The 23,778-nt window shown below is 47.5% G+C and overlaps 1 protein-coding gene across 1 annotated transcript; it reads left to right on the forward strand.

Annotated features, from left to right (window-relative positions):
• Nucleotides 1-1,093: 1,093 nt before the first annotated feature.
• On the forward strand, nt 1,094-12,905 carry LOC117507699 (zinc finger protein with KRAB and SCAN domains 1-like). The gene is made up of 2 exons (XM_034167515.1): nt 1,094-1,423; nt 11,754-12,905. Exons 1-2 carry the CDS (start codon nt 1,234-1,236, stop codon nt 12,479-12,481), a joined length of 918 nt encoding a protein of 305 aa, XP_034023406.1. The 5' UTR covers nt 1,094-1,233; the 3' UTR covers nt 12,482-12,905.
• Nucleotides 12,906-23,778: the final 10,873 nt, after the last annotated feature.

Consider the following 23,778-nt stretch of genomic DNA (forward strand, 5'->3'; position numbering starts at 1 on the left):
GCACACATACAGAGACACACAGACACACAGACCCGAACACACACAGACACGCACACATACAGAGACACACAGACACACAGACCCGAACATACACAGACACACACACATACAGAGACACACAGACAAACACACAGACCCGAACATACACAGACACGCACACATACAGAGACACACAGACAAACACACAGACCCGAACATACACAGATACACACAGACATGCACACATACAGAGACACACAGACACACAGACCCGAACATACACAGACACACACACATACAGAGACACACAGACAAACACACACAGACACGCACACATACAGAGACACACAGACACACAGACCCGAACATACACAGATACACACAGACACGCACACATACAGAGACACACAGACACACAGACCCGAACACACACAGACACGCACACATACAGAGACACACAGACACACAGACCCGAACATACACAGACACACACACATACAGAGACACACAGACAAACACACAGACCCGAACACACACAGACACGCACACATACAGAGACACACAGACACACAGACCCGAACATACACAGATACACACAGACACGCACACATACAAGAGACACGCACAGGCATGCATATACAGATACACACAGACCCGAACACACAGACCGACATGCACACCCACAGACACACACAAACCCACACAGACACGCACACATACACAGACAAACACACAGACCCACATACACATACAGAATCGCACACACAGACCCACACACATACATACACACACACACACACACACACACAAACAGACACACACACACACACACACACAGACACACACACACACACACACACACACAAATATTTTTTCCTCACCTGACCCTTCCAGGCCTCTGTATTTTCATTCTTTGGGAATGTTTGTTTTGGTTTGAAACGTTGTACTTTAGTCCTCCGGCCTTTAGGTGACGCTGCTTAGTGCTGAGGCCTGATACAGACAACTGCTGCTTGTGTCTGGTGGCTAACCTGATTGATCAGGACTGATCGGGACCCACATGCTTTTGTAACAAACCCCGACAGTCGATACTTTCAGGAATTCTGGTTCCAATTCGGTCCGATGTGACAGGCGTCACGGGTGCGTGACACCGGAGGGAGTAGAAAGATGGCGGACGGTGGTTTGGTTCAGAGTGCGAGGCTCAGCTTCCGGTGTGATGTCCGTGTCGTCTCATGTTGATGTTTCGAGAAACTCGAAATGACCAAACTGGACCTTCTGAACGTTTTCGTCCACGACCGGCTGAGTGCCGCCGCGGCGGACATCCTGAAGGCCGTCAGGGACGCGCTGCTCGAGTATGAAGGAGAGCTGCTGCGCTGCAAGGAGGACAACGACAGACTGAGGAGACTCCTGAGGACCGCTGTGGACAGACTGCTGCACGGAGGCACAGGTGGGACACAGACACAGGGGAGGAGAGCGCAAACGAGACAACGGAGGACAGACGGCTGCATGGAGGATCATGTGGGACAGACAAAGACAGACATGGGCTACACAGACAGAGAGACAGACATGGGCTACACAGACAGACAAAGACAGACATGGGCTACACAGACAGAGAGACAGACAGACATGGGCTACACAGACAGACAAAGACAGACATGGGCTACACAGACAGACAGAGACAGACATGGGCTACACAGACAGAGAGACAGACAGACATGGGCTACACAGACAGAGAGACAGACATGGGCTACACAGACAGACAAAGACAGACATGGGCTACACAGACAGAGAGACAGACATGGGCTACACAGACAGACAAAGACAGACATGGGCTACACAGACAGAGAGACAGACATGGGCTACACAGACAGAGACAGACAGACATGGGCTACACAGACAGACAAAGACAGACATGGGCTACACAGAGAGACAGACATGGGCTACACAGACAGACAGAGACAGACATGGGCTACACAGACAGAGAGACAGACAGACATGGGCTACACAGACAGAGAGACAGACATGGGCTACACAGACAGACAAAGACAGACATGGGCTACACAGACAGAGAGACAGACATGGGCTACACAGACAGACAAAGACAGACATGGGCTACACAGACAGAGAGACAGACATGGGCTACACAGACAGACAAAGACAGACATGGGCTACACAGACAGACAAAGACAGACATGGGCTACACAGACAGAGAGACAGACATGGGCTACACAGACAGACAAAGACAGACATGGGCTACACAGACAGAGAGACAGACATGGGCTACACAGACAGACAAAGACAGACATGGGCTACACAGACAGAGAGACAGACAGACATGGGCTACACAGACAGACAAAGACAGACATGGGCTACACAGACAGAGAGACAGACAGACATGGGCTACACAGACAGACAAAGACAGACATGGGCTACACAGACAGACAAAGACAGACATGGGCTACACAGACAGAGAGACAGACATGGGCTACACAGACAGACAAAGACAGACATGGGCTACACAGACAGACAGAGACAGACATGGGCTACACAGACAGACAAAGACAGACATGGGCTACACAGACAGAGAGACAGACAGACATGGGCTACACAGACAGACAGAGACAGACATGGGCTACACAGACAGAGAGACAGACAGACATGGGCTACACAGACAGAGAGACAGACATGGGCTACACAGACAGAGAGACAGACATGGGCTACACAGACAGACAAAGACAGACATGGGCTACACAGACAGAGAGACAGACATGGGCTACACAGACAGACAAAGACAGACATGGGCTACACAGACAGAGAGACAGACATGGGCTACACAGACAGACAAAGACAGACATGGGCTACACAGACAGACAAAGACAGACATGGGCTACACAGACAGAGAGACAGACATGGGCTACACAGACAGACAAAGACAGACATGGGCTACACAGACAGAGAGACAGACATGGGCTACACAGACAGACAAAGACAGACATGGGCTACACAGACAGAGAGACAGACAGACATGGGCTACACAGACAGACAAAGACAGACATGGGCTACACAGACAGAGAGACAGACAGACATGGGCTACACAGACAGACAAAGACAGACATGGGCTACACAGACAGACAAAGACAGACATGGGCTACACAGACAGACAGAGACAGACATGGGCTACACAGACAGACAAAGACAGACATGGGCTACACAGACAGAGAGACAGACAGACATGGGCTACACAGACAGACAAAGACAGACATGGGCTACACAGACAGAGAGACAGACATGGGCTACACAGACAGACAAAGACAGACATGGGCTACACAGACAGAGAGACAGACATGGGCTACACAGACAGACAGACAGACATGGGCTACACAGACAGAGAGACAGACATGGGCTACACAGACAGACAAAGACAGACATGGGCTACACAGACAGACAGAAACAGACATGGGCTACACAGACAGACAAAGACAGACATGGGCTTCACAGACAGAGAGACAGACATGGGCTACACAGACAGACAAAGACAGACATGGGCTACACAGACAGACAGAGACAGACATGGGCTACACAGACAGACAGAAACAGACATGGGCTACACAGACAGACAAAGACAGACATGGGCTACACAGACAGAGAGACAGACATGGGCTACACAGACAGACAAAGACAGACATGGGCTACACAGACAGACAGAGAGACAGACATGGGCTACACAGACAGAGAGACAGACATGGGCTACACAGACAGACAAAGACAGACATGGGCTACACAGACAGACAAAGACAGACATGGGCTACACAGACAGAGAGACAGACATGGGCTACACAGACAGACAAAGACAGACATGGGCTACACAGACAGCGAGAGAGAGACATGACGTGCACACACAGACAGAGCGAGAGAGAGACATGACGTGCACACACAGACAGACAGACATGAGGTACACACACAGAGAGAGACAGACTGATGCTGGTTCGCAGATCTGTCAACTTGCTTCCAACGGACTACGTGTTGAATAGGTTGCTTGCACTGACATCCTGTGATCCTCTCTGATTTGCTCGTGTCTGCCATCTTTAATGTACAACAAGGCAGTGGCAACTATTGAGCAAGGCGCAAAATGGGAGTTCTATGCACAGTGGTCGGGTGTTGTAACAATTCTGCTCGAGTTCCAGGAGTGGGCAGTGGGTCTGTCTTTACAGCTAAGAACCACAGTATGCTGTCTTTTGAAGAGGATAAGGAGCTGCCCTGTTTGCATGTGCCAGAGTCCTCGCTTCCACTGTAGCTCGGCAATTGCTGGCACTCGCTGTCCCATGAGAAACTTCCCGAACATACTTCACTTCCAGCTGGAGGTGGAGCTGGAGCTGGAGCTGGGGCTGCTTTAATCCGAGTTCACGGGCCATTGCTCTGGGGATCGATCCCCCCACACTCTGTGATCATTTCTCGATATCTGGCAGTGCCATTGCTACTTAATTCACAATGAATCTTAGAATAGCTACACACGTCCGCCATTGAGCCTTGTTGCCATCCAATTGTATTCATCAAAGATGGCAAATTGGGGGAGGATCATGGCAAATCAATCAATCAATCAATCAACATTTATTTATAAAGCGCTTTACAGCACCGACTGGTGTCCAAAGTGCTTAACATTAAAAATACAAATTTACAAAATAAAACACATATAAAATAAAATTTTAAAACAACACATAAAAAAAGAACATAAAAATAACAGAACATGTCACCTCCCCACTAAGTGTTAAAAGCCAGTTTAAATAAATAAGTCTTTAACTTAGATTTAAAAAGTGCTAGGTCAGGAATAGTACGTAACTCAAGAGGTAGCTCATTCCACAGTCTGGGGCCAGCTACCGCGAAAGCATGATCACCCCAGCGTTTATATCTTGACCTTGGAACATCTAAGTAAAGCTGGCCAGACGCCCTTAATGTCCTACTGTAGGTGCGCAAAGTTAAAATTTCAGACAAGTAGGGAGGTGCAAGGCCATAAATAGCTTTAAAAACAAACATTCAAATTTTAAAATCAATTCTAAAACGAACTGGAAGCCAGTGGAGTAAGTATAGGATGGGCGCAATATGCTCACATCTAGAAGTGTTTGTCAAAAGACGAGCAGCAGCATTCTGCACCAACTGGAGACGCACAAGAGACGACTGATTAATGCCCGCAAATGTGACATCAATTGCAGTTGCACTATTGACACCCTTGTAATCACAACAACGTTGGGTGCGTTTCTTCCATTTCTGTTTAACATTTCTTTTAGTTTTTTAAGTGCTTCTGTTGTGAATCTTATATAACTAAATTTCTCCTGTTATGAATCTTAGGAGTGGTTAGCGTTTTGCTAGCCGTTAGCTTGCGCTAGCTCGGCTACACATTTCTTTTTTTTTGTAATCATTTCTTTTATTACTGTTACCAGTCCAATACTTTGGTCAGTTTTTTAGTGAAACTGCCATGAATTTTAGCTCATTATTTTACTCCTGTGTAAATCTTAGGAGTGGTTAGCATTTTCGTTAGCAGTTAGCTCGCACTAGCTTTGCTTCACTCTTGGATTTTCTGGTGCACAAAGTGCACTATTTTCCACTTTATATAAATCTTGCGCAGTGCTGGCAGAGAGGGTGGCTCTTTTCAATACCTGGTCCAATTAATGCCAATGTCTTGCTGGACCAGGAACCATCTTTTCAGTCTTGTCAGAGTTTAAAATTAGGAAGTTGCTAGAGATCCAGCTTTTCACTGATGCAAGGCACTCTTCGAAGGATGTTATGTGGATGAGATTACCAACACTTATCGAGTTATCGGCATGTATAACTGAGTATCATCAGCAAGGCAATGAAAGGTAATCCCAAAATGCCACAAAATGTGCCCAAGGGGTGCTATGTAAAGGGAAAAAGCAGGTGGCCTAAGACAGACCCCGTGGAACCCCAAATTTCCTGTCACTAAGGTTAGGGGTCGTCTTATTGTACAAAACACAGTGAGAACGACCGGTCAGGTATGATGTCAGCCATGCAAGGGCACTCCCAGTAATTCCAAAATGAAAGGGGATTCTATCACTCAGAAAGCCAGATTACAGATGCCAACTGACGTTAAATGTATTCCTGGGACCAGAGCCCCCAACATGACCCAAGATATAGCCACATTCTTATTTACAATGGCACCAGTGATGTCAGAATGAAGCACTCCAAGGTCACAAAAATGGACATAAAGAGGACTTGTGACCTTGCCAGAAACACGTGTCAGCATCAATTAATAGTTTCTGGTCCCTGCCCCTCCTGGAGTAATGATGAGGTGTTTAGCAGGCTGACATCGTTAATTAGGTAGCTGGTGCAATTTTGGAGACAGCAAAGCTTGAGTTTTACTGATAACTGGCCTTCGTTCTGGGGCCGCCGTGGCTTGCTGATGCCAGATAGCCTCCGCCCTACTGGGGAAGGTGCTGCAATCTTGTCTACGAACATAGATACAGCTCTACAGGGAGGGTTATGTGGGACTTTACAGCGAGCCATGGAGCAGGTGATTAGAGACCCTACAAGGTTTATGACAAATGTGGCTGTGGAATCCATGCTTAGCGGGGAAATTCGTGCAGAAAATCCACTATGGTGATAGTGCAGTTTATCTGCCAGGGAGGGAAATTCAGCAAGTTGAGACTGTGCCCTGTTTCCACAGATATGTCCATAAAAATCATGGAGAGATATGCTTTGCAAACTTAATAGCCATTCATACATTGGATGATGTTGAAATTTAGGATGGCCCGCTGACTATTCCAGTAATATCAAATATTTTGTGTCTGCTCCCAACGAACCCACGTGGAATTTCTCACACTTAAACCTACTTCCAGGCATCTTGTATATGATACTCTGCACCCCTAAACCCAAACAGTTCAACTGTCAACCCCAATGACGTCCTTAGTCTCGGTCTCTGTAACATAAGATTACTGTCCTCAAAGTCATTGTTGATTAATGATCTTATTATGGATCATCACTTAGATATGATTGGGTTATGTGAAACCTGGCTTAAACCTACAGCTGCCCTCCCCTTAAGCAAGGTGGGGGTGTTGCTGTAATTTATAAATCTAGGTTTTGTTTATTAGCTGTTGGGGGTCATAAATACAGTGAGGAAAATAAGTATTTGAACACCCTGCGATTTTGCAAGTTCTCCCACTTAGAAATCATGGAGGGGTCTGAAATTTTCATCTTAGGTGCATGTCCACTGTGAGACATAATCTAAAAAAAAAATCTGCAAATCACAATGTATGATTTTTTTTTAATAATTTATTTGTATGTTACTGCTGCAAATAAGTATTTAAACTCCTACCAACCAGCAAGAATTCTGGCTCACACAGACCTGTTAATTTTTCATTAAGAAGCCCTCTTATTCTGCACTCTTTACCTGTATTAATTGCACCTGTTTGAAGTTGTTACCTGTATAAAAGACACCTGTTCACACACTCAGTCACACTCCAACCTGTCCACCATAGCCAAGACCAAAGAGCTGTCTAAGGACACCAGGGACAAAACTGTAGACCTGTACAAGGCTGGGATGGACTACAGGACAACAGGCAAGCAGCTTGGTAGAAGACAACAACTGTTATGATTATTTATTAGAAAGTGGAAGAAACACAAGATGACTGTCAATCTCCCTCGGTCTGGGATTCCATGCAAGATCTCACTTTGTGGGGTAAGGATGATTCTGAGAAAGCTCAGACCTACACAGGAGGACCTGGTCAATGACCTGAAGAGAGCTGGGACCACAGTCACAAAGATTACATTAGTAACACATGATGCTGTCATGGTTTAAAATCCTGCAGGCAGCAAGGTCCCCCTGCTCAAGCCAGCACATGTCCAGACCCGTTTGAAGTTCACCAGTGACCATCTGGATGATCCAGAGGAGGCATGGGAGAAGGTCATGTGGTCAGATGAGACCAGAATAGAGCTTTTTGGAATCAGCTCCACTTACCATGTTTAGAAGATGAGAACAACCCCAAGAAAACCATCCTAACCGTTAAGCATGGTAGTGGAAACACCTTACTCTGGGGGTGCTCTTCTGCAAAGGGGACAGGACGACTGCACCGTATTGAAGGGAGGATGGATGGGGTCATGTATTGCGAAATTTTGGCAAACTTCCCTCAGTAAGAGCATTGAAGATGGGTCACGGCTGGGTCTTCCAGCATGACAATGACCCCAAACACACAGCCAGGGCAACTAAGGAGGGGCTCCATAAGAAGCATTTCAAAGTCCTGGAGTGGCCTGGCCAGTCTCCAGACCTGAACTCAATAGAAAATCTTTGGAGGGAGCTGAAACTCCAAACCTAAAAGATCTAGAGAAGATCTGTATGGAGGAGTGGACCAAAATCCCTGTTGCAGTGTGTGAAAACCTGGTGAAAAACTACAGGAAACATTTGACCTCTATAATTGCAAACAAAGTCTACTGTACCAAATATTAACATTGATTTTCACAGATGTTCAAATACATATTTGCAGCAGTAACATACAAATAAATTATTAAAAAGCTTGGTTTCAGTTCAGAAGGTTCTGGGTTCAAATCCCACCCCTGCCACATTTCTCCATGTAATGTGGAGCTGCGACAGGAAGGGCATCCGGCGTAAAACCTGTGCCAAATCAACATGCAGATCCACCTTGGATTTGCTGTGGCGACTCCGAGTGCAAACAAGGGAGCAGCCAAAGGGACTTACTATACATTGTGATTTCCGGATGTTTTTTTAGATTATGTCTCTCACAGTGAATGTGCACTAAGATGAAAATTTCAGACCCCTCCATGATTTCTAAGTGGGAGAACTTGCAAAATCACAGGGTGTTCAAATACTTATTTTCCTCACTGTATAGGTTTACAGTTTCGCTGCCGTGTTTCGTGGATCAACAACCTTATTTATCACTGCAGCGACACATCAACTCAACTGCAACTGAACTCGAAGCTAGACTGCCTGATGTCTTAGCTTCACATTTGTAAAATGCCCAATCACTAGACAGTCTTGTGGATAGTTTAAACTCAGCGCTCAAAACTACACTCAACATGATTTTGCCAACTATATTAAAACCACGCCTGACCAAAACACAGTCACCTTGGTTCATTGATTACCTGCGTGACCTCAAGCATAAGGCAAGAGGTCTCGGAAGGAAATGGCGTCATTCAAAATTAGAAGTCTTACACCTTGCGTGGTGTGATGCTGTCTTAGACTATAAGCATGCACTACTGGCTACAAAGTGGGCCTTCGAGACAGTGGCAACACTTATTCATAGACAACCACCTGTAGTTCGCTCTCCTTTTACAGCACAACATTTCCTGGATTACTTCGAGAAGAAAATAGAAGACATCAGGTTAAACATATCCCAGCATGCCTTAATCCAGCCACTACACCCTGCTATTGATGTGGGCACCACTACTGAGGTATTACCTAGATTTACAGAATTTGACAGTATCTCTCTAGACATGCTGATGAAATTCCTAACGTCAACAAAAAGCACAACCTGTTTATTTGATCCTATACCAACAAAACTGTTTAAGGACCTGTGGCCCACTCTTGGGCCGACTGTGCTGGAAATTATTAATCTTTCTTTAACTTCTGGATCTGTTCCTAAATGTTTCAAATGTGCAGTGATTAAACCCTTACTTAAGAAACCTAATCTTGACCCTAGTGTATTGAAAAACTATTGGCCGATATCAAATCTATCATTTTGCTCTAAAATTCTGGAAAAAGTGGTGTCACGGCAGCTCTTGGACTATCTTACTGAGAATAATCTCTTTGAGCCACTGGAGTCTGCTTTTAGAAAATATTCCACAGACGGCTCTCACTAAAGTGGTGAATGATCTTCTGCTAAAATGGATTCAGACACCACTACGGTTCTGGTGCTGTTAGATCTCAGTGCTGCGTTTGATACAGTGGATCATCATATTCTACTTGATAGGCTGGAAAATCATTTTGGGATTACTGGGAGTGCCCTTGCATGGTTGATGTCACACTTGACCAGTCGTTCTCACTGTGTTTTGTACAATAACACGACCTCTAACCTTAGTAACATGAAATCTTAGGCCCCCTGCTTTTCTCCCTTTATATAGCACCCCTTGTGCACATATTGCCCTCTTGTTCTCTGCAACTTGTCCTCTGGGTTTAACCCATCCAAATTTACAGTTAGACATAATGTAACCATTATGAGCAGTGGGCAGCCACAGTCCAGCGCCCGGGGACCAACTCCAGATGTAGACGCTGTCTTGGTCAGGGGCAGAGAAAGGAGCAGACCCTAAATAAGCATGTTTTTGATTTTGACCTCCACGTTAGCGATATTACGAGGACTGCTTTCTTCCCCCTGCGAAATATATTGAAGATTCGTCCCATCCTGTCTATGGCTGATGCTGAGACCCTGATTCATGCGCTTGTCTCTTCTAGATTGGACTACTGCAATGTTCTATTTTCTGGTTTACTGCAGTCCAGCATTACGGATCTCCACTTGGTTCAACATGCTGTTACCAGACTTCGACAGGAAGCAGAAAGTTTGACCACATTACACCTGTTTTGGTGTCTCTTCACTGGCTTCCTGTCCCAGTGAGATCAGATTTTAAGGTTCTGCTACTAGCCTCTAAAATTGTTCACAGACTGGCACCTCCCCACCCAGCTAACCTAATTAAACCTTACGTACCGGCCCGGGCTCTGCGTTCTCAGGGTACAGGACTACTTTGTGTCCCTAAGGTGAATAAGAAGTCTGCGGGTCACAGAGCTTTCTCTTATCGTGTCCCTATTCTGTGGAATGATCTCCCTGCGTCAATAAAACAGTCAGATTCTGTGGAGACTTTCAAGTCCAGAATTAAGACGCACTCATTTTCCCTTTTGTATGACTAGCATACTGGTACAGTATGTTACTGTGCTTTTTACTCTTTTAATTCATTTTATTAATAAACGGGCCGTGCCGCGGCCTCAACTTTATCTAAATTCTGGGTCTTTTAGTGAAGTTTAGGGCTAGTGGCCGGCGATCACCTTAGTATTTCTTCTGTTTTTCTTGTTGTTTAATGCTGACACATTTTACTGTATTTACTGTCTTTTCGATGTCTGATTCTGTTTTTTTTTTTTTTTCTCTCTCTCTCTCTCTCTCTCTCTCTCTCTCTCTCTCTCTCTCTCTCTGTTTGAGGTGCAGCTCCATCCAGAGATGGGTGTGGTGTCTGTTTCTGCAATCCTCCTGTCCTGTGCACTTGGACTCCCAAAACATCCTGTATATTTGTTTTGTCAGTTTTTGTCTGTAGCATGGCCCAAGCAGAGGGTCGCCCCTTTGAGTCTGGTCTGCTTGAGGTTTCTTCCTCAAATCATCAGAGGGAGTTTCCTTACCACTGTCACCTGTGTGTTTGCTCTAGGGGTTGGTAAAGTTAGACCTTACTTGTGGCAACTTTATTGTGATTTGGCACCATATAAATGAAGTAAAATTGAAATTGAGACAGGAGAGAGGAAAGGAGACTCCTGAGGACAGCTGTGGACAGACTGCTGCACAGTAGTTGTGCTGGTTGCCTGCTGACCTCCGGTCAGTAGGTGAGTCAGTTGACTTAGGCCTCTGTCAGCATCAGCACTGTGGATGTATTTTGTGTCTTGTTGTGTGCACAGACAGACAGACCAGAGTGAGTGGTTAATGAGTATGAATGAAGTCTTTGTAGTTCCACTGGCTGACGTTGGAGAAAAGTCACCAGAGAAATGTCCCTCAGGCTGTCTGTTTTTGTTCACTGCATGGCAACAATCAGAAAATCTGACAGTAGTTTTTATCACCTTTCAGAACCTGATTCTGTCCTTCGGTCTTGTGGGAGCGAGTGGACAAGTGGGGCAGAGGTCCAGATTAAAGAAGAAGCCAGTGTGACAAATGCTGAAATCGATGGTCCAGCTGAAGCACCAAAGCGAGCAGCTCCTGATCCTCAGAGGTCACACCTGCTACCTGTCCAGGGAGCGGGCGGCACTCAGCCCAGGTCTCCACCTCCACTCACTTCCCAGCATGTCAAGACGGAGGACAACGTAGGAGACAGGAGGACTCAGCAGGCCGCCACCAGCTTCTTGTGCTCACAGAGTCTTCGTCCAGATTGCACAGTGACCCAAAGTCCTCGGACTCAGAGACCCCCTCAGGAAGAAGCGGTGCCGTGCGTGAATGGAAACTCAAGTGCCCACTTGGGGCAGGTGAAGCCGCCTCCACCTGGCACCTCCCACCACAGCCAGAGTGTCCAGAAGTGGCACAGCTGTCGAGAATGTGGCAAAGGCTTCAACTTTGCGTGCCAGCTGGAGATCCACATGCGCTGGCACACCAAGGAGAAACCCTACAGCTGCACTGTGTGCAGGAAGAGCTTCGCCACGGTCAGCATGCTGAAGAGGCACCATCGCATCCACACGGGCGAGAAACCGTTCCGCTGCCACATCTGTGGCAAGTGTTTTAACCAGTCAGCTCACCTCAACACACACTTCAGGCTGCACACCAGAGAGCGGAGCGGCTGGAGCCGAGCACAGCACTCCAGTTGAACCCGACCGGGACCAGGCTGCTCTCAGCCTCAAACACGGAATAGTCGTGTCTTTGAATGTCATGGATGGAAATGTGGCCCATAAGGATTTGAGCTTCAAGGAGTTGTGGTTCAGAAGGAACATCTGGTATCTGGCTCCAGATGCTTTGTTGGAAAATTGACTCTACTTCCTGAAGACCATAAGACCTGAAAGCTCGAGAAGCTCTCCTGCATCTGAGGGACGCAACTGAGAAGATGCTTTTGGATGAGGTCCAGCTGCAGGGGCAGGACGTGTTGCTGCTCCAGATCATTGGAGGCAGAGATTAGTGACTATTGACTCATGATGGAGCAGCTGGGTTCTCTGGACCCTCAGACCTGTGACGGAGCAGCTGGGTTCTCTGGACCCTCAGATCTGTGATGGATCAGCTGCATCAGCATCATGTCAGTGTTGCATAACTTGGAAATGTTTGCACATGTTGACAGATTTACATATGGAGCTTTGTGGAACATTATTGAAGGTTACAAAGAGAAGCGCCAGTAAAGGCAGGATGCTGGAATCATTGATCTTCTGTCACGGTTTCTCTTTGTTCCCTTTTGGTCTGGTTATATTGGGTTCTTCATTCTCATCATATGTCTGTAAATTCAGCAGCAGTCAGAGGTGGCGTGTGGACTCAGGAAACAGATTCAGCATTCTACCAGGGTCACAGTCAGGAGTTGGTTCATTCATGTGACTGTCTACACTCTTTACCCAGGTGAAACTAGTTAGATTGGTAAACCAGTCTGCCATAACCACAGGACATGTTTAACGTCCGGTGTGTGAGACACGGAGTCCTGCCGACCGCCACCTGATGATCAGGGGAGGAGACCACAGCAGGACCGGGTCTGGTTTTGTCCTGTTATCATATTGATGTTCAGGTCATGTGACCACAAGGTCATAGTGCATCTGTTAGGGCCCCTTCACACGTTGCACGAATAGGTAAGAATCACGGCGAAACGGGCAGAATGAGCGAATCACGAAAATATTGAGCCGACATTGGGAGGGAAACAACGGCTATGGTTTTGTGTACCCTCTTGCACGAACACAGTGACACCAGCTGGAACGTGTTGCACTATATCGCGTTGATCCTGTGTCAGCATCGATTAATAGTCTGGTCCCATCCCCTCCCGGTGTACTGATGAGGTGTTTAGCAGGCTGACATCGTTAAATAGGTGGCTGCTGCAATTTTGTAGTCAACAAGGCTTTATTTTTATTGATAACTGGCCTTCATTTTGGCTCCGCTGAGGCTTGCTGATGCCTGACGGCCTTCGCCCTACTGGGGAAGGTGCCACAATCTTGTCTGCGAACATAGACGCAGCTCTACAAGGAGGGTAACATTAGGAATTTACAGGAGGCCACAGAGCAGGAGATTAGAGACCCTGCAAGGCTTATGACAAATGTGGGTGTGGAATCCAGTAGCTTAGCGGGGGAATTAGTGCAGATAATCCACTATGGTGATAGTGCAGTTTATCTGCCAGAGAGGGAAATTTGTCCACACTCGCTCACGTGCGATACACACGCAAGCCACATGTATGTTGCTTGGCAACGCCACAGTCATGGGGGCACTTAGACAAATTTCACAGCCAGCTCGAAAGTGGTCGCCTGCTCTCTATTTTTGTGCTGTCTATAAGAATGACCCCACATCTCGTAAGTGCTCTGTGAGTGGTATTGGATGTTCATGTGCAGCACCTGGAATTTGGTCGGCACCTGCCAAGAGGGGGATTGAATGAGCACTCACAGGGCACTCTGTCTTTCGCTGCTGGTGTGTGTAGAATGGTTGTGGCAGAAGGGATACGAGGCGTTGGAGGTGGCTCAAATTTTTCACAAATGACATGCAAGTCGTCCTTTGTGCGCTAGTCGGCTTCAATCGTGTTATGTGTGAAGGGGCCTTTAACATTGAACCAATTAATAAGACTGGACAGGTTAAGAGGGGATGTGTACTCAGACAGGTCCATAAGTATTTGGACAGTGTCTGTTTTTGGTCATGCTGTCTCTCTTCACCACAATGGACCAAAAATAAAACTACCCAGATGTTCTTTAAGTGTTGACTTTCAGCTTTATTTCAGAAGTGTCATGCTGACATTTAGGAATTAGAATGAGACATTTTTAGACACAGTTGCTACATTTTCAGAGAGCAAGTAAATCCTGGTGTTGGATCAGATTCATGTGAATCACACAACTGTAACCCGCCGGATCCCGAAAGTGGGAGAAACCAGAGTTTTGTTCTGGTTGATGCTGAAATACTTTGAAAAGTTATTTCCTCATTAAAACCAGCAGCCAAACCCTTCAGATCTATTTCCATGTCGGTCCCCCTCCTTGGTTGCTCGATTGACACCAGAGCATCCTCAGGCTAAAAGTAACTCTTAGTGATGTCTTTCTAAAAAAAACCTTAGAACTCCTCGAATTCTTAGACATTTTTTAGAATTTTCGCTTGGTAAGATGAAAGTTATTCACAAAGCACCTAAAAACACCTAAGAGTGTCTTAAAGTGTACAGTGGGGAAAATAAGTATTTGACCCCCTGTCAGTTTTGCATGTTTTCCCACCTAAAAAGAATGGAGAGGTCTGTAATTTTTATCATAGGGTCACTTGAACTGTGAGAGACAGAATCAAAAAAATCCAGAAAATCACGTATGAATTTTAAATGATTAATTTGCATTTTATTGCATAAAATAAGTATTTGACCCCCTAGGAAAACGGAGCTTAACAATTGGTACAGAAACATTTGTCTGCCATTACAGAGGTCAGATGTTTCCTGTAGTTTTTCAGCAGGTTTTCACACACTGCAGCAGGGATTTTGGTCCACTCCTCCATACAGATCTCCTCCAAATCGTTCAGGTTTGGAGTTTCAGCTCCCTCCAAAGATTTTCTATTGAGTTCAGGTCTGGAGACTGGCCAGGCCATTCCAGGACCTTGAAATGCTTCTTACGGAGCCCCTCCTTAGTTGCCCTGGCTGTGTGTTTGGGGTCATTGTCATGCTGGAAGACCCAGCCATGACCCATCTTCAATGCTCTTACTGAGGGAAGGAGGTTGTTTGCCAAAATCTCACAATACATGACCCCATCCATCCTCCCTTCAATACAGTGCAGTCGTCCTGTCCCCTTTGCAGAAGAGCACCCCCAGAGTATGATGTTTCCACCCCCATGCTTCACGGTTGGGATGGTTTTCTTGGGGTTGTTCTCATCCTCTAAACATGGTAAGTGGAGCTGATTCCAAAAAGCTCTATTCTGGTCTCATCTGACCACATGACCTTCTCCCATGCCTCCTCTGGATCATCCAGATGGTCACTGGTGAATTTCAAACGGGCCTGGACATGTGCTGGCTTGAGAAGAGGGACCTTGCTGCCCTGCAGGATTTTAAACCATGACAGCATCATGTGTTACTAATGTAATCTTTGTGACTGTGGTCCCAGCTCTCTTCAGGTCATTGACCAGGTCCTCCTGTGTAGTTCTGAGCTTTCTCAGAATCATCCTTACCCCACAAAGTGAGATCTTGCATGGAATCCCAGACCGAGGGAGATTGACAGTCATCTTGTGTTTCTTCCACTTTCTAATAAATAATCATAACAGTTGTCTTCTACCAAGCTGCTTGCCTGTTGTCCTGTAGTCCATCCCAGCCTTGTGCAGGTCCACAGTTTTGTCCCTGGTGTCCTTAGACAGCTCTTTGGTCTTGGCTATGGTGGACAGGTTGGAGTGTGACTGATTGAGTGTGTGAACAGGTGTCTTTCATACAGGTAACAAGTTCAAACAGGTGCAATTAATACAGGTAAAGAGTGCAGAATAAGAGGGCTTCTTAAAGAAAAACTAACAGGTCTGTGTGAGCCAGATTTCTTGCTGGTTGGTAGGGGTCATGGTCATGGGGTATAGGGGAGGTGATGGTCTAGTGGTTAAGGTGTTGGGCTTGAGCCCAGAAGATCTTGTGTTCAAATCCCCTCCTGACTGGAAAATCACTAAGGGCCCTTGGGCAAGATCTTTAATCCCCTATTGCTCCCGGTGTGTAGTGAGCGCCTTGTATGGCAGCACCCTGACATCGGGGTGTGAGGCATGTGAGGCATAATTGTAAAGTGCTTTGAGCGTCTGATGCAGATGGAAAAGCGCGATATAAATGCAGTCCATTTACCATTTTTATTTGCAGCAGTAACATACAAATAAATTATACATTGTGATTTTCTGGATTTTTTTTTTTTATTCTGTCTCTCACAGTTGATGTGTACCTACGATAAAAATTACAGACCTTTACATTCTTTGTAGGTGAGAAAACCTGCAAAACTGACAGGGGTCAAATACTTATTTTCCTCACTGTAGGTGACACCAAAAAAATGTGCACAAATAATCACAAAAAAAAATCACCATGATTAGTGCACAGGTGCGGTTGTGAGGCTGGTTGGATGTACTGCCAAATTCTCTGAAACGCCTTTGGAGACGGCTCACTATCACAGATTTAGACTGGTTTGTGAACAATATTTAAGGGAAATGGTGATATTGTGTATGTGGAAAAAGTTTTAGATCTTTGAGTTCATCTCATACAAAATGGGAGCAAAACCAAAAGTGTTGCGTTTATAGTTTTGTTGAGTGTATTTTTAAAAGAATCAGAATCAGAATTCTTTATTTGTCATTGTTCCTCAGGGGCTCAACGAAATTCAATAAACAGCTCTAAAAAGAAAAAGCAGTGCAAAAAAAAACAACCAAACAAATAATGCATAGTGCATATACGAGGTCTATTAGAAAAGTATCCGACCTTATTATTTTTTTCAAAAACCATATGGATTTGAATCACGTGTGATTGCGTCAGCCAAGCTTGAACTTTTGTGCACATGCGTGAGTTTTTTCACGCCTGTCGGTTACGTCATTCGCCTGTGAGCAGGCTTTGAGTGAGGAGTGGTCCATCCGTCTCGTCGTTTTATTCATTGTTTAGGAATGGCTCAGAGACTGCCGCTTTGCTTGATCAAAATTTTTACAGAGTGTTACTGTTGCTTTAAGGACGGCCCAGAGCGACTGGTGGTGCGCCGTGCTCCGAAGCCGCCATTGACAGGCTGAGCGACCATTTCATTTCTAAACGGATGGCTGTATCTTTGAAGCCCATAAAATTTTCACCAAAAACCATCTGAATTTCTTGAATGTTGTCCACTTTGATGTCCCTCACAGTTTCTGGAAAAAAATTTTTTCAAGCAAAGCGGCAGTCTCTGAGCCATTCCTAAACAATGAAAAAAACGAGAGGGGTGGACCACTCCTCACTCAAAGCCTGCTAACAGGCGAATGACGCAACCGACCGTCGTGAAAAAACTCACGCATGCGCACGAAGGTTCAAGCTTGTCTGACGCAATCACACGTGATTCAAATCCATATGGTTTTTGAAAAAAATAATAAAGTCTGATACTTTTCTAATAGACCTCGTAAAAGTTATAAAAAGACATAAAAATATGAAGTTATAAAAAGACTGTTACAGTAGGGTTGAGGCGTTCAGGGCAACAACAGCTCTTGGAAAGAAGCTGTTGTTGCCCTGTTTCAGCTGTTTTACTCCTTATTGTTCTGAAGCGCCTCCCAGAAGGTAAGAGTTCAGATAGGTGGTGACCGGGGTGTGAGGAGTCCCTGACGATGCTGCGGGCTCTCCTGAGGCAGCGGGTGTGGTGAATCTCCTCCAAAGATGGGAGAGTGCAGCCAATCAGTCTCTGGGCGGTGTTAATAACCCGCTGAAGCTGCTTCCTCTCTACTGCAGTGCAGCTGGAGAACCACAGCGAGATGCCGCAGCTCAGCACAGACTCCACAGAGCAGCGATAGAAGGACAGCAGAAGCTCAGATCTCAAATTATTTTTCCTGAGAATCCTCAGGAAGTAGAGTCTCTGCTGCACTTCTTCAGGATCGCTGTGGAGTTAATAGTCCACGTCAGATCCTCGCTGATGTAGGTGCCCAGGAACCTGAAGTCTTGCACCATCTCCACCCTATCCCCATTGATCGTGATGGGCCGAATGTTTTACAGTTCCTAAAGTCAGCGATAAGCTCCTTTGACTTGGAGGTGTTCAGGGTGAGATTATTATCCGTACACCAGACAGACAGAAGCTCCACCTCCACCCTGTCGGCAGTCTCCTGAGATGAGCCCCACCACCATGGTGGGGGTGCAGTCATGGGTGTAGAGGGTGTAGAGCAGGGGGCTCAGCACACAGCCCTGAGGAGAGCCGGTGCTGGTCCTCAGTGATGAGGACAGGTGGTGGCCTACTCTCACCCTCTGGGAGCGGTCCGTCAGGAAGTCCATAATCCAAAAACAGGTGCTGTCGGGGAGACCCAAGTCCCTCAGTTTGCTCACCAGCCTGCTTGGGGTGATGGTATTAAAGGCCGAGCTAAAGTCCAGGAAGAGCAGCCTGGCGTAGCTCCCCCGCTGCTCCACGTGGGTCAGCGTGATGTGCAGAGCAGTGGCAATGGCATCCTCTGTGGACCGATTGGCTCTGTAGGCAAACTGGTGGGGGTCGAGTGTGGGGGGGCAGACGTGAGATGATATGACTCCATACCAGTTTCTCAAAGCACTTCATGATGATGGGGATGTGTGCTACTGGCCGGTAGTCATTGAGGCTGGTGATGTTGTTCTGTTTAGGCAGAGGGACAATGGTGGAGGACTTCAAACAGGGTGGGATGGAGCACTGGGAGAGGGACTGGTTGAAGATGATGGTGAAGATCCCCGCCAGTTGGTCTGCACAGTCCCTCAGCACCCTTCCAGTCACACCGTCAGGTCCAGCAGCTTTTCGGGGGTTCACTGCCCTCAGGACTCTCCTCACTTCCTGTGTCTGCACCGTGAAGGTCTGGTCGTCGAGTGATGCAGACTGCAGTGTGGGCCAAGCTGATGGTTCAACCTCGAAGCGGGCGAAGAAGTGGTTAAGCTCCTCCACCAGTGAGGCGTGCCCAGAGGTTGTAGTGGTGTTGCTGGACTTGAAGTTGGTGAGGTGCTGGACTCCTTGCAGTCCTCCTCGATCCTTGGCCTCTCTGATGCTCCTCCTCAGCGCAGCATGAGCACAGCTGTAACGCCCCCCATCCCCAGCCCTGAAGGCGCTGTTTCTGTCCCTCAGCAGTTCCTTGACATCCTTGTTCATCCAGGGTTTCTGGTTAGGAAACACCCGGATGCGCTTGTCCACCGTGACACTGTTGACACAGTGTTGGATGTAGCCAAGTACCATCGAGGTGAACACCTCCAGGTCCCGGTGGCAGAAAACGTCCCAGTCCGTGCTTTCAAAACAGTCCTGCAGCTGCAGAGAAGCACCGTCGGGCCAAGTTGTCACAGTCCGGGTTTGGGGGGGGTGACCGCTTCCTCAGTGGTGTATATGCTGGGATCAGGAGCAGAGACGTGGTCGGAGGAGCCCAGGTGGGGCAGCTGGGTGGCCCTATAACCATGCTTAATGTTGGAGTAGGCTTTATCCAGAGTCTTAGTTCCCCTGGTAGCACATTTAATGTGCTGATGGAATTTTGGGAGCACTACTTTGAATTCAGCATGGGGGGCTTGGCTCATTATTGGGTGGGCTTAAGCCCCCCCAAGCTCCCCCTTGGCACGTCACTGTGAGACACACGCGTCCAGGGTGAACCCCGCCTTGCGCCCTATGACTGTGTGGGATAGACTCCAGCCCCCCCCCGACTCTGTTGGATTAAGCAGTTGAAGGTGTGTGTGAGTTCTATTTCATTCCTCCTAACCACCAGAGGGTGGTGCTTTAGCACCTGGATAACTACATGTGCGCAGCACAGAGGTCGAGAATATATACCAACAAAGTCACACCATTGAATGTGACCTAGGTGACGTCACTGGTTGTCTTTATATACCAGACGCATCCAGCGCTTGCTTCTTTTCTACATTCTTGCATTCTTAGAGGTTGAGAACGCATTTAGCTTGTAACCTCGCAACCCACCTTCGGTTGGAGCTACGTGCACTGCACACGTCCTCCAGAGACTGCGAGACACGGCTTCACCGTTTTTTGTATTCTTTGACGCCTGTCGTGAGTACACCTTCCTAAACACCGGGTGCGCGCCTTGCCGCTGCCCTGCTGGATATTTTCCTTTGTGCACATTAGCTGTGTTGTTTCGATGAAAGCTGGCTATTTGTTTAGTTGTGTCGCTAACCCCGTTAACTACGTGGTAGTGTGTGTATCAGAACCAGTATAGTGTACTGTGTTGGGCTTGCCGTGAGTGTTTTCCACTCCTTGAAGTACTTTGTCTGAACTGCCGCCATTTGCTAAGTTTAACAGCTCCGCTAGCAGCTAGTGTTGTCGTCGTTGCTCTAAGTGACTTAGCACTTGGGCTGCGAGTTTTTTCGGCTGTGTGCATCGTGTTATTACTGTGGCTGTGAGTTTTTTCGGCTGTGTGCATCGTGTTATTACTGTGGCTGTGAGTTTTTTCGGCTGTGTGCATCGTGTTATTACTGTGGCTGTGAGTTTTTTCGGCTGTGTGCATCGTGTTATTACTGTGGTTGTGAGTTTTTTCGGCTGTGTGCATCGTGTTATTACTGTGGCTGTGAGTGTTTCACGCTCCGGGCCTCGTGTCAAGTCAACGGCTGTGAGTGCTTCACGCTCCGGGCCTCGTGTCAAGTCAACGGCTGTGAGTGCTTCACGCTCCGGGCCTCGTGTCAAGTCAACGGCTGTGAGTGCTTCACGCTCCGGGCCTCGTGTCAAGTCAACGGCTGTGAGTGCTTCACGCTCCGTGCCTCGTGTCAAGCTGGCGGCTGTGAGTGCTTCACGCTCCGTGCCTCGTGTCGAGTCTGCGGCTGTGAGTGCTTCACGCTCCGTGCCTCGTGTCGAGTCTGCGGCTGTGAGTGCTTCACGCTCCGTGAAAAGGTCGAAACGTTGACTTCTGAGTTTGCTCAGATTAAGTCCTTGCTTCTGAATCTACAGCCTAAGGATGCAGTGACAGTTCCTGCTGTCCCTAATGAGGCTGATCAGACCAGTGTAGTTACTCAGCAGGAGGACGATGTTGTGTCTATTGCTGCAACTGATTCCTTGTACATGACAAGTGATATAAACTGTGTGGAGGATGAGGCAGAGTCCATGCCGCAAACCAAACCTGGACTATCCTTTGTCAAGCAAGCTGTTCAGTTGGCTTTATCCAGGCTTAGGGTCAACAATCCCCCTGCGGAAACCACCACTTCAAGTGCCTTTTTCAAAGTCACTCAGAAGCCTGAGTTCAACGTTCTAGTTTCACAACCATATATCGAGGAGCTCCACTGATGTTGGGCAGACCCCAAATCATTGACCCATCTATCACAGGACTGCTGAGCCCTTAGCTCTATGTGTGATTCAGCGCAGTATGGTCTGAAACGTATGCCCGCTGTTGACAGCATTATTGCAAACCTGGTTGTGGCTCCAGCTGATGCTGCTCAGCCGGATGCCCGCTACCCACGCCCTCAGTGTAGGGTCACTGATGACCTCCTCACCAAAAGCTATGACATAGCTGCTCGCATCGGTCGCCTAGGCAACTCACTGTCCCATTTAGCCCTTGCCCTCTCAAAGTCTTTGAGGGAGGCAGAGGTTGATGATGCTATGCAAAGTCTTAGTGATGCCTCACTCCAAACCTTTGCTTATATGTCCAGAGAGCTTGGCAGACTGATGTCAACCCTTACATCACTAGATGTCAGGTGTGGCTTGCGCAGTCCCCCCTTTCCGAATCCTGCAGAGGCACACTCCGTTCGCTGCCAGTTCTTCCAGGCCAAGTATTTGGACCTGCGGCCCAACAAACTTTAGAGCGTGCTGTCGAGGCTAGTAAATCTCGGCAACAGTTTGTTGACCTACACCGGTCTTCCAGACCTCAGCCAGTCAGACATGCTACAGCTTTTCACTCTACATCCAGGCTTCCGCCGACTCCCAGAGCTGCACGTGCTTTTGCAGTTGAGGGCCAGCTCTCCCAGCAGCCTGCCTTTCGTGAGCCTACGGGCAGACCCCCGAGAACTGAACGGTTTCGCAGAGCTTCCAGTAATCGCACCCAGAGGTCCTCAGGGATGCGAGGCAGAGGTGGTCGGGTCTGACTGCCAATGTTTGGCCCCCAGCCGTTTTTTACGAAATCAACTCAGCCACTGGGAGGCTCAAGTTCAAGACCCATGGGTCATTTCAACCTTGTTCGAAGGTTACAGAATTCAGTTCGGATGTCGTCCTCCAAAGTTCAATGGGGTGAGGATGACTGTTGTTTCCAACTCGGTGCAGTCTGCTGCCCTACAACGGGAGATTTTGGAACTCCTGGAGAAGGGGGCCATAGAGCCAGTTCACAGATCAGACCAGCTCAGGGGGTTCTATTCAGTTTACTTCCTTGTTCCAAAGAAGGATGGCGGCTTTCGTCCTATCCTCGATCTCCGACGTCTGAATCGTTATATCAAAGTGCTGCAGTTTCACATGCTCTGCACAGTAGACGTCCTTCAAACTATCACACCAGGAGACTGGTTCACAAGTGTCGACTTAAAAGACGCCTATTTCCATGTGCCAGTGGCGCCTCATCACAGGCAGTTTCTCCACTTTGCTTTCGAAGGTCAGGCATACCAGTTCAGGGTGCTTCCTTTCAGCCTCTCTCTTGTCCCTCGTACATTTACCAGATGTATGGCTGCAGCACTAGCCCCACTGCAAGCTCTTGGATTAAAAATCCTACCCTACTTAGACGATTGGCTTGTCTGCGCTCCGACTTAGGAGCAAGCGCACAACGACACAGCTCTTCTACTGAACCATGTCTCTCATTTAGGACTCACAGTGAACTTTGCAAAGAGTTCTCTTGTTCCCAGTCAACAAACGACCTTCATCGGCATTGCCATCAACTCCCTGACTATGACTGCATCACCATCCCCGCAGAGAGTGGACGATGTAATTCGTCTCGTCTCACACATTCAACGGGCTGTGACGCTGCCTTTTGGTTTGCTGCTCCGGTTGATGGGCAAATTGACTGCATTGTCGCTAGTGGTACCTTTGGGACTTCTGTTCTTACGTCCCCTACAGATTTGGATCAACAACCTAGGCCTCAACTCGAAGTTGCATCAGCACAGGCTTGTACGACTCTCCAGCCAGTGCCTTCTGCACCTCAAACCCTGGGGGAACGTGGACTTCATCTGCAAGGGTGTCCCTCTAGGCTCTGTTCCTTCTCGCTGAGAGGTGGTTGTTACAGATGCAGAGACTCCAACACATAAACGTGCTGGAGCTTCGCACTGTGCGACTGGCTCTCAAGCATTTCCTCCCAGCCCTGAGAGGAATACATGTTCTTGTCAGGTCGGACAACACGTAACAGTCTATCACATAAACCATCAGGGGGGCACCAGGTCCAATCACTCATTGGCAGAAACTCGG

The sequence above is a fragment of the Thalassophryne amazonica genome, chromosome 3, assembly GCF_902500255.1.
Source record: "Thalassophryne amazonica chromosome 3, fThaAma1.1, whole genome shotgun sequence".
Taxonomy (NCBI): domain Eukaryota; kingdom Metazoa; phylum Chordata; class Actinopteri; order Batrachoidiformes; family Batrachoididae; genus Thalassophryne; species Thalassophryne amazonica.